The sequence below is a fragment of the Lynx rufus genome, unplaced genomic scaffold (assembly GCF_022079265.1).
Source record: "Lynx rufus isolate CCGP_SWC_20201006 ecotype Redwood Valley unplaced genomic scaffold, mLynRuf1.p SCAF_13, whole genome shotgun sequence".
Classification (NCBI taxonomy): domain Eukaryota; kingdom Metazoa; phylum Chordata; class Mammalia; order Carnivora; family Felidae; genus Lynx; species Lynx rufus.
This window is the reverse complement of record NW_025814827.1, coordinates 27,012,155-27,024,297: the sequence shown is the minus strand read 5'-3', so window position 1 is coordinate 27,024,297 and position 12,143 is coordinate 27,012,155. Positions and strand designations below refer to the sequence as shown.

The following is a 12,143-nucleotide window of genomic DNA, read 5'->3' as shown; positions in this document are numbered from 1 at the left end:
AAAGGGAGCCAGAGCAGACAATGTGAATATATGATTATTAAGATACTGACATCCTTGTTTATACTGGGTCCAGTCTGACTCTCATGTATATTCTAAGTAAGTAATTTCACAGTTTGTAGCAGATCGTTCTACATAAGAACAAAGTTTTCATGTTTTAGGTACACAACTGCCTTTTATTGCCACACCTTTTATCCTTACATATATTTCTTTATTCCCACTTAAATTAATATTGCCTTTATTCACTTAATCTTTGCATTCCACTCAGATCATAAGAAATAGTTAATCTATAAAATAAAACTTGAAATATAGCATGAATTGGGAGATTGAGAGGGACCCATTTCAACCACAATTGTATTTTTCTTTTGATGTGTTGCTCAACTGGATCTATTAGCTGAAATCACTTTTGGAGATAATAGTTCGGAAGGAGAAGGCTGGGTATACATGTAGCAGAACCAACTCTATGGGCAGATACTCCTTTTTTTATTTTTTATTTTTAAATTTTATTTAAATGTAAGTTAGTTAACATATAGTGTAATAATGGTTTTAGGAGTAGAATTTAGTGATTCATCACTTACATATAACAACCTGTGCTCATCCCAGCAAATACCAACAAGTGATGGTAACACCCATCACCCATTTAGTACATCCCCCCCCACCCATCTTCCCTACAGCAACCCTCAGTTTTTTCTGTATATTCAAGTCTCTTATGGTTTGTCTCCCTCTCTGTTTTTATCTTATTTTTCCTTCCCTTTCCCTATGTTTATCTCTTTTGTTTCTTAAATTATACATATGAGTGAAATCATTATATTTATCATTCTCTGACTGACTTATTTTGCTTAGCATAATACATTCTGGTTCCATCCGCATTGTTGCAAATGGCAAGATTTCATTCTTTTTGATTGCTGAGTAATACTCCATTGTATATATATATGTACCACATCTTCTTTATCCATTTGTCAATTGATGGACATTTGGGCTCTTTCCATAATTTGGCTATTGTTGATAGTGCTATTATAAACATTGGGGTGCATGTGCCCCTTTGAATCAGCATTTTTGTATCTTTGGATAAATACCTCATGGTGCAATTTCTGGGTCATAGGGTAGCCCATTTAAAATTTTTTAGGAACCTCTATACTGTTTTCCAGAGTGGCTGCACCAGTTTGCATTCCCAACAATAATGCAAAAGTGTTCCCCTTTCTCTTATCCTCGCCAACATCTGTTGTTTCCTGAATTGTTAATTTTAGTCACTCTGACTGGTGCAAGGTGGTATCTCAATATTGTTTTGATTGGTATTTCCCTGATGATGAGTGATGCTGAGCATCTTTTCATGTGTCTGTTAGCCATCTGGATGTCTTCTTTGGAAAAGTGTCTATTCATGTCTTCTGTTCATTTCTTCACTGGAATATTTGTTTTTTGGTGTTGAGTTTGATAAATTCGTTATAGATTTTTGATACTAGCCATTAATCAGATATGTCAATTCCAAATATCTTCTCCCATTCTGTTGGTTGCCTTTTAGTTTTGTCGATTGTTTCCTTTACTGTGCAAAAGCTTTTTATCTTGATGAAATCCCAACAGTTTATTTTTGCTTTTGTTTCCCTTGCCTCCAGAGTCATTTCTAATAAGAAGTTGCTGTGGCTGAGGTCAAAGAGGTTGCTGTTTGTTTTCTCCTCTAGGATTTTGATGGTTTCCTGTCTCGCATTTGGGTCTTTCATCTATTTTGAGTTTACTTTTGTGTATGGTGTAAGAAAGTGGTCCAGGCTCATTCTTCTACATGTTGTTGTCCAGTTTTCCCAACATCATTGGCTGAAAAGACCTGTTTTTCCATTGGATATTCTTTCTTGCTTTGTCAAAGATTAGTTGGCCATACATTTATGGGTCCAATCTGGGTTCTCTATTCTGTTCCATTGATCTATGTGCACCATACTGCCTTGGTGATTACAGCTTTGGAATACAGATTGAAGTCCAGAATTGTGGTACCTCCAGTTTTGGTTTTCTTTTGCAACATGATTTTAACTATCCGGGGTCTTTCCTGGTTCCATACAAATTTTAGAATTGTTTGTTCTACTTCTGTGAAAAATGATGGTGTTATTTTGGTAGGGATTGCAATGAATGTGTAGATTGCTTTGGACAGTAACAACATTTCAACAATGTTCTTCTGATCCATGAACATGGAATGTTTTTTCATTTCTTTGTGTTTTCTTCAGTTTCTTTTATAAGCTTTCTTTAGTTTTCAGTGTATAGATCTTGTACCTGTTTGGTTAGGTTTATTCCTAGGTATTTTATGGTTTAGGTACAATTGTAAATGGGATAAATTCCTTGATTTCTCTTTCTGCTGCTTCATTATTGGTGTATAGAAATGCAGCTGATTTCTATATGTTGATTTTATATCCTTTGATATAAATTTTCTGAATTCATGTATCAGTTCTAGCAGTTCTTTGGTGGAGTCTTTTGGGTTTTCCAAACAGAATATCATGTCATCTGCAAAGAGCAAATCCTTCCAATTTTGATATCTTCTGTTTCTTTTTGTTGTCTGATTGTTGAGGCTAGGACTTCCAACACTATGTTGTACAACAGTGGTGAGTATAGACATGCTTATTGTGTTCCTGACCTTAGAGGGAAAGCTCTCAGTTTTTCTCCATTAAGGATGATATTAGCTGTAGATCTTTCATATATGATCTTGAGGTATGTTCCTTCTATCCCTACTTTTTGAGGGTTTTTATCAGGAAAGGATGCTGTATTTTGTCAAATGCTTTTTTGCATCTATTGAGAGGATCATGTGGTTCTCATCCTTTCTTTTATTAATGTGATATATTGATTTGTGGATGTTGAACCACCCCTGAAGCTCAAGAATAAACCCCACTTGATCATGGTGATTACTGCTTTTAATGTATTGTTGGATTCCATTTGCTAGTATCTTTTTGAGAATTTTTGCATACATGTTCATCAAGGAGATTGGTCTGTAGTTCTCCTTTTTATTGGAGTCTTTATCTGGTTTTGGAATCGAGGCAATGCTGGTCTCATAGATGACTTTGAAAGTTTTCCCTCCATTTCTATTTTGTGAAATAGCTTCAAGAGAATAGGTGTTAACTCTTCTTTAAGTGTTTGTTAGAATGCGCCTGGAAAGCCATGCAGCCTGGGACCCTTGTTTATTCAGAGATTTTTGATTATTGATTCAATTTCTTTACTGGTTATGGGTCTGTTCAAATTTTTTACTTCTTCCTGTTTCAGTTTTGGTAGGATATGTCTAGGAATTTGTCCATTTCTTCCAGATTGCCCAGTTTGTTGGCATATAATTGCTCATAATGTTCTCTTATTTTTGTTTGTATTTCTACAGTGTTGGTTGTGATCTCTCTTTGTTAAAATTTTATTTATTTATTTATTTATTTATTTATTTATTTATTTATTTAATGTTTATTTATTTTTGAGACAGAGAGAGACAGAGCATGAATGGGGGAGGGTCAGAGAGAGGGAGACACAGAATCCGAAACAGGCTCCAGGCTCTGAGCTGTCAGCACAGAGCCTGACGCGGGGCTCAAACTCACGGACCGTGAGATCATGACCTGAGCCGAAGTTGGCCGCTTAACCGACTGAGCCACCCAGGCGCCCCTATTTATTTATTTTGAGAGAGAGAAAGAGAGAGAGGAGGGGAAAAGAGAAGGAGAGACATCCCAAACAGGCTCTACATCATCAGTGCAGAGCCTGACATAAGGCTCAGACTCACAAACTGTGAGATTATGACCCGAGCAGAGATCAAGAGTTGGATGCTTAAACAACTACACCACCCAGGCACCCCTCTGCTCTTTCATTCATGATTTTATTTACTTGGGTTCTTTCCTTTTTCTTTTTGATAAATCTAGCTAAGGGTTTATCAATTTTGTTAATTGTTTCAAAGAACCAGCTCCTGGTTTTGTTGATCTGTTCTACTATTTTTCTTTTAATTTTGATATCATTGATTTCTGCTCTAATGTTTATTATTTCCCTCTTCTGCTGGTTGTGGGCTGTCTTTGATGTTCTTTTTCTAGCTTTTAAGGTGTAAGGTTATGTTGTGTATTTGAGACCTTTCTTCCTTCTTTAGGAAGCCCTGGATTGCTATATACTTCCTTTTTATGACTGCCTTTGCTGCATCCCAGAGGTTTTAGATGGTCATGTTTTCCTTTTCATTGGCTTCCATGTACTTTTTAATTTCCTCTTAAATTGTTGTTTAACCCATTCATTCTTTAGTAGGATATTCTTTAATCTCCAAGTGTTTGTGGTCTTTACAATTTTTTTCTTGTTATTGATTTCAAGTTTCATAGCATTGTGGTCTGAAAATATGCATAGTATGATATCACTATTTTTGTACTTGTTGAGGGCTGATTTGTGACCCAGTATGTGATCTATTTTGGAGAATGTTCCATGTGAACTCAAGAAGAATGTGTATTCTACTGTTTAGGATTAAATGTTCTGAATATATCTGTTAAGTCCGTCTGCTCCAGTGTGTCATTCAAAGCCATTGTTCCCTTGTTGATTTTCTGCTTAGATGATCTTTCCATTACTATTAGTGGGGTGTTGAAGTCCCCTACTATGATGGTATTGTTACCAATGAGTTTCTTTATGTTTGTTATTAATTGATTTATATATTTGGGTGCTTTAAGTTTTGTGCGTAAATATTTATAATTGTTAGATCTTCTTGGTGGATAGACCCCTTAATGATGATATAATGCCCTTTTTCATCTCTTATTCCAGTCTTTGTTTTAAAATCTAGTTTGTCTGATATAACTATGGCTATTCTGGTTTTCCTTTGAGCTCCATTAGTATGATAGATGGTTCTCCATCCTCTTACTTTCAATCTGTAGATGTCTTTAGGTCTAAAATGAGTCTCTTGTCTATATGTAGGCAGCATATAGATGGGTCTTATTTTTTTTTTTATCCATTCTGATACCCTACGTCTTTTTATTGGATCACTTAGTCCATTTACATTTAGAGTGATTATTGAAAGTTAATGAATTTATTGCCATTGTGTTGCCTGTACATTTGATGTTTCTGGTGATGTTCTCTGGTCCTTTCTATTCTTTGCTGCTTTTGGTCTTTTTTGTTTTGTCTTGTCTTTTCTCCACTCAAAGAGTCCCTCTTAAAATTTCTTGCGGGGCTGATTTGGTGGTTATGAACTCCTTTATTTTTTCTTTGGGAAAAGAGAAAGGAAAAAAAGTTAAAAATTAAAAATAAAACAAACAAATAAACAAACCAGCAAACAAAATGAAACTCAAATGAAGTTACATCCAGTTTCCCCTAGAACTGAAACTTTGCAGCACACTATAGTACGTAAATTAATAAACAGGTGGAAGGGATTTGTGTTGGTCTTCTGGGGGATATGCCTGGAGGGTTCAGGTGGGCAGGGCTTGGTGTAGTAGCTCTGTTATGCACTTAGTGGTGCTGCTTAGCTTACTGAGGTTGATACATGTGTGCACGCTAGAAGTGAAAATGGCTTCACTCAGCTCCTTAGTCTCTGGTGCAGGAACACCATGCCCTCAACCAGCCCACAATCAAGCATCCTCCTTTGTCTCAAGCTTCTGTCTCATCCTGCCTCTACCCTGTTTGCATCCAAGCTGCCTGCCTGCCAAGTAGCACTTCCCTCCAGAGTTTTATCTCAAATGGGGCTGTGTTTCTAAACCCCACACTTCAGAAACTCCCATGGTTTTCTGGAGGACTCTCTGGGGGAGGATCTCACTGAGCAATGGCCGGGTGCTGGCTTGCCCCAGAGAATGTTCCTGCTATCGTGCAGTGGCAGACACCCAGAGTTTATGGCAAATCACAACATACAACTGGCACCAGGTTTTGCTGTCCTCTGGCATCTTTGTTCTAATATCATTAAACGTGGCCACTCCCTGGGGTCTGTTGGGACCTATGCCTGTGGGGAGGCCATATGGCTTCTACCAAATGCTATCCAATCAGGGAAACTGCTTCTTCCCATGTGACCCTTCAGACCATGCTGCCTGCTCCTGGGGATTCACCCTACTTTTTCACCAAAGCAATGCCAGGCACTGAGCTTGAAACTTCAGACTCTGAGCTCCACTGTTTATAGAATCTTGGTGGTATTGAAACCCTCTCCTTTCTCTCCTTTAGTGGTTTTGAGGAACAGATTTCTTGTTCAATCCCCTGCGAGTATTTTCCCTCTCTCTCTCTCTCTCCAGTTACTTTCGGGGGAGTGCTTTTCTTGTGTGATCCCCATGCACTTCACTCTCTGCCTTTCTCTTTCTCTGTCATTTCTCCATGAAAATGGATCCTTACCCTCTGTGGCTCTATAGCTTTTCTCTCCCCCCCCAATTCACTTCTCCACACCGTGTACCTGCCAAATTCACTGGCAACAATTATGCAGGGTTGTTGCATTAATTCTCAGATCAATTTCCTGGGTGTTCAAAATGGTTTGATGCTGATCTAGCTGCATTTCAGGGACGAGACAAGCTCAGGGTCCCTTACTACTCCACCATCTTAACTCCCCTGGGCAGACATTCCTAAAAGAATGGGGAGGAATTAATGATCACATAGTGGCTCCATAGGACTGGCATACTCCCATTAGGGGAAAATTTGTTTGTATATTTTATTTCCATCTGTGAGGTTGGGTTTACATTTACCATGACTTGGCCTCTCTAATGAGTTGTGTTTTTTTTTTAATGTTTATTTATTTTTTGAGAGAGACACAGAGAGAGAGAGAGAGAGAGAGAGAGAGAGAGAGAGGGCATGAGTGGGGGAGGGGCAGAGAGAGGGAGACAAGAATCTGAAGCAGGCTCCAGGCTCCAAGCTGTCAGCATAGAACCCGACCAGGGGCTCGAACCTACAGACTGTGAGATCATGACCTGAGCAGAAGTCAACACTTAACCTACTAAGGCACCCAGGCGCCCCCCCCCTTTTTTTCTTTTCCCTCTCTGATGGATTTGATCAGCAGATTTAAGTTAAAAACAAAAACAAAAAAATCTCAAACTTTGGCTGCATTTACTGCTTATTTGTATTGATAAATCTCAGGTCCTTTGGTGGGGGAACTAATATCTACTGAGATTGTGCCTCCTTCAATTCGATATTTATTGACTCCTACTATATGCCAGGCATTGTCCTGTATAAGCAATGAATACATTAAAATCTCTATTTAATAATCCCTGTTAAGTTGAATTCAATTATTTAGAAGTTATGCTGTGTGGAAATTGATTATGATATGACTTAGCCCCCAAAATGGGATATAAAATGGTATATTATATATGATGTCAGCTCAGCTCAGTGAATTTATATACATTCATAAGCAAGAGAAAAGCCCATTTTCTGGTATAAGCTTAAATTTGCCTCTTTCTTTATGCCTGCTTATGAAAATCAAATATCTCCCATTGCAGTCATTCCTGAACTAGATTCCAAAAGGGAAATTTGAGGGTTTGGAGAATTTAGTACATCGTCCTTTTTGCTTAAAAGTTATTTTTTTTAAGCAAGCCTATGCTTGGTACAAAACTAATACACACACACACACACACACACACACACACGGATATTCTCGATGTGTATCAATGTGTGGGGTGTGTTTGGGGTCTTTCCCCTAATACTTTAAGGTCGGATACATCTGCATGAAATTCCCAGGGGATAAAAGGGAGGGAGATGCATTAGTGAGTGATCTAACTAGTTTACTTTTCTATAAAAACTCTGTCCTGGACAGTTAGCGATCTCTTTCATTCAGCACAAAGATCTAGAGGTTTCTTTATTCACTCTGAACACGTGAACACCTCCAGAAAAAAACTCAAGCTCACCATTTTGCCATTTGCTTGATCTTTTCTTTACAATGTGCCTCAGGAAGGGTAGATGAAAAATTTGAAATATAGTAATAACCCCAAGTCATTTGTTTCTTATTACGTTGTCTCTTCATCCCACCACATTATTTTTTCAAAGGATCCCCAAGATGCCATCCCCAGAGGAACCATGCTGGCCATTTTCATCACCACTGTTGCCTACATAGGAGTTGCTATTTGTGTAGGTAAGTTGTATGTCTTTGGTGTAAGAATTCCAGAATTACAAGGAGTCTAGTCCTTTCATGTCCAGTGGGCTTTCAATGGATCATAAGTAGAAAGTTTTTTTTAAAGACAACATTTTTGGGGCGCCTGGGTGGCGCAGTCGGTTAAGCGTCCGACTTCAGCCAGGTCACGATCTCGCGGTCCATGAGTTCGAGCCCCGCGTCGGGCTCTGGGCTGATGGCTCAGAGCCTGGAGCCTGTTTCCGATTCTGTGTCTCCCTCTCTCTCTGCCCCTCCCCCGTTCATACTCTGTCTCTCTCTGTCCCAAAAATAAATAAACGTTGAAAAAAAAAAAAATAAAGACAACATTTTTATTCCCCTCTGGATGCTCTAGGGGTTTGAATGCCATTAAGCCATAATATAGGTGTCTCGGGGTCAGGGCTAGGATAGAGTTAATAAGATTGTCATTCTGCCTGAACACAAAGACAATCCAATTTAGCTACTCTAGGTGATAATCCCCCCTGCCAAAGATGTTTTGCACCCATCCAGCACCCACCTCCCTTGTCTTGGGAGGGAGGTGAGAAACAGCCAGAGAGAAGAAGCCAAAAGCAAAACAAGACAAAAACAAAAAGGCTTAGGAAAATATGAAAGATCTAGAATTGATGACTGTATCTCCTCCTTGCACTAACTGTCCCTAATATGGAAATGTCACTGTCACTAGTTGGCAGGAAATCAGAACAAGACCCAGCTGCCAGCAGTGTGGGTGGCCAGCCCCCACATTGCTCAGTGAACAGAAAATATGTGAATACACCTGCTGTTCCTAAGCTGACTTTCATTCCACCTGGTGCCTGCAGCCACACCTCCTCCTGGTTGGGGGTCACTTCATGCTTATACCATAGTAGGAGAGGAAGCAATGTGGAACATTCAGAGAAGAAAACTCTTTTCTGTGCACTGCACAGAATATAGTTCCCCACTGCAGAAGCCCGGATGACCATTTTGCTGAAGGGCACATCCCAGTAGTCCTCTACTTAAAGGAAATTGGGGAACTGCATTTATCTTACTTTGGTTTGTGGAGAAAAAAGCAAAACAGTTAACTTAGATTCTTGCTCCTCTCACTGTCTCTTATTTGAGGAAAATGGATAATGTTAGCTATATTGCTGTGGCATTTTCAAGTTTAGTTACATGTAAAGAGATTTTATTCCAATACTTTAGAAAATTGACACATTTTTAAATGACATTGAAATCACCTTAAGTTAAATTTCCCAAATGGTTTTCTATCTCACATGAAGTAAAAATGAAGGAATGAGTAAAGTTATAGACCTGATTTCAGAGAATCTTTCAGTTTTTGCCTGGGGCGGAAAATCTGTTTCTGTGCTTTTCCCTGGAGAGGAGGATAGTCATGAGGTCTATAGCCTGTCATTAGTTATGGTTCATGGCTTGGCTTCACTGAAATTTGGGGAGTTGTATAATGCAGAAGCCAAAATATATGATTCAGAAAAGTCAGCTCAACATAAAAGAACAAAGCATAAAGGTAAAATCTAGAATGGATAGTTTTGCTTGGTAACCAACATCCATGATTTCAACTGTTTAAGCAGTCTCTCCCTGTACAAGGGAGAGAATGGGCCCTTGTACGAATTGCATCACCAGAGAAAGATTACCACCTGACAGGGTACCTGTCACTGAGACCTCTCTTGAAGTTAATAGCAAGGGATGATGACTCCTACTGGCTGGAGTTGGAATTGCAAAATGAACAGTTTCATTGGTTGGGATTTAGTTTGCAAAACATGTATCCTTCAGGTGGTTCAGAAAAGTTTCTACATATATCCCATGTATAGTCATATATTTCAATAATTCTATCAAATACATAGTGGCAGAGATTATAGTTATAAAATTCCCAAGGAAAGTCAGTGATTAAAATATCTATCAAGAATCTTTAAAAAGTTCATAACTCCATTTCTAGGAATCTACCCTAGAGAAATATGTTGAAATATGGAAGGAAATTTTGTGTACAAAGGTGTTCATCATAGAATGTTTATAGTAGAAAATAACAGAAATACCAAAATGTATAAAAATAATGGAATACACTGATATTTGATAGAATATTATTTGACCATTAATAGTACCAAGGAAATCTTAATATTTTATCCCCCATTTCTTTATTATTTAAACCATTAAAATTCTATATAAAGTAGAATTATAGCTATGTTTAAATAATTATGAAAGGACTATCATTAGTTGAAAACAAGGGCTCAGTTCTCTTAATTACCGAATTCAATAATGCTACCCCTTGGTTCTCTTACCGTTGAGAAAATAAATCCTTCTACCTGCAAAACACCTGATCAGTAGTACCAAACCAGATATATGAATCGAACACATATTATGTGCAAAGCATTGCCATGTGCATTTCAGAAAGTAATAGGGTTCCAACCCCCAAGTGTCTTAAAGAGGTAGGTGAAAGCTTGGACTTAAAGCACCCAAGGCAGTGGAAGTGGCAGCTTGTTAGAGACAGGGGGCGCTCTCAAGCCTCTGAGAATGGGAACCTCCAGGTACCTGATCCCAGAATGACAAGAGAGGATGGCAGTGGACCTGCTCAGACTCAAAGTAAACTATGATTTCAGAAGAAAACCTTATAGGGGGCAGAACACTTATAAAGAAATGACAAGCCATGGTTGTTTCCCCAGGAGCCTGTGTGGTCCGAGATGCCACTGGAAGCATGAATGACACAATCATTTCTGGGATGAACTGCAATGGTTCAGCAGCCTGTGGGTTGGGCTACGACTTCTCAAGATGTCGGCATGAACCATGTCAATATGGGCTGATGAACAATTTCCAGGTTTGAATGACCAAAAAAAAAAAAAGTTGATTGCTATTTTCATTTGTAGAATGTCATGTGGAGTATAATGAAACTTCTGACTTTGCAAATGATTGATTGTGGATCCATTTGAATTCAGCAAGGAACAATTCATGAGTGAGGGAAGGGAACCCTATAGGCATTATGTAGTGGCAAATCCTGTGGTTACGTTTACTGTGGTGGGAAGAGAATGGGCCCTTGTATGAATTGCATCACCAGAGAAAGAATACCACCTGACATTATGCATCTTCCAGTCAATTATGAAAGATTCCATGGCGGGGAGAAGGAGAGACTTAGATAGTTAACACTTGGAATGCACGTTGTGCATGGACTTCAGTTTAGGAAAGGGCCCCAATGTGGTCCTGGAGTGCCTGGAAAACAAGGCCAAGAAGGAAATTGTGAGTGGCAAAAGGGGAGGTAAATGAGGGGGGAGGAAGAAGGGAAGTTGGGAAAGCTGCAGAACTTGAAACATCAATTTGTCTGAATGATTGGTGAGCAGAGGGAGAGGCAAATTTGTCTTGAAGGCTTCATTCGTACATTTTAACAACCAACAAAGAGAAATTAACTCAGTTGAAGTCATTATTCCAAAATATGCCTTAAATTGATAGAATCTCATCATGTCTAAGATCTAAAATTATATTTAATGATCACAGAGAAAGCAAATGTTTCAAAAGCTTCTATGTGCAGGAAGAACAAGAAAGTCTAAAGCTTTTCGGAAGACCAGTAAACAACTGAGCCCTCCCCAAAACTTATTTAAATACCAGTTCCTACTGGATAGGATTTCCCATTGTCCAGGAAACATATGCCCAAAAAGACAGGGGTAATGTTGTCAAAGTCCTTGAAATCATTTCCTTATTTATTCTTTCCAGTATCTTCTGGATATATTGTGGTGAGCATTTCTTATTGTTATAAACAATGACAACAAAATGGCCATGTCCATTTTGAAAAAAACAAATATTGAGGAACTCGAGAATGAAGCAGGGGCAGGGGGCAATCTGGTTAGAAGCAATTACTTTGTAAAGGAGATTCCAAATCATAGAAAGTAGAAAGGGAAGCATTTGCATAAAATTTTGACTTTCTTTTTTAATTGTGTGATGGATGAGTCTCCTTACTGGAATGTCTTTTCTCAAGGTCATGAGCATGGTGTCAGGGTTTGGCCCCCTCATCACTGCTGGCATCTTTTCTGCAACGCTGTCCTCAGCCCTGGCCTCTCTCGTCAGCGCACCCAAAGTGTTCCAGGTGATACAAGCACAAGAGCATGTTCCTCTCCCTACGTCTGTTTCCACTAAACTTGGATCAAGCTGAAATACTCATTCTCACGAGCAATCA

General features: G+C 38.8%; 1 protein-coding gene across 3 annotated transcripts in view; it reads left to right on the top strand.

Moving 5' to 3' along the window:
• The window catches only part of SLC12A1 (solute carrier family 12 member 1), a 102,057-nt gene that overhangs the window by 38,272 nt on the left and 51,642 nt on the right, over positions 1 to 12,143 (top strand). For all 3 annotated transcript variants that reach the window (XM_047074463.1, XM_047074462.1, XM_047074464.1), the window contains exons 9-11: positions 7,903 to 7,987; positions 10,645 to 10,796; positions 11,946 to 12,053. In XM_047074463.1, coding sequence (XP_046930419.1) covers positions 7,903 to 7,987; positions 10,645 to 10,796; positions 11,946 to 12,053 — 345 coding nt within the window. The remainder of the gene's footprint in view (positions 1 to 7,902; positions 7,988 to 10,644; positions 10,797 to 11,945; positions 12,054 to 12,143) is intronic.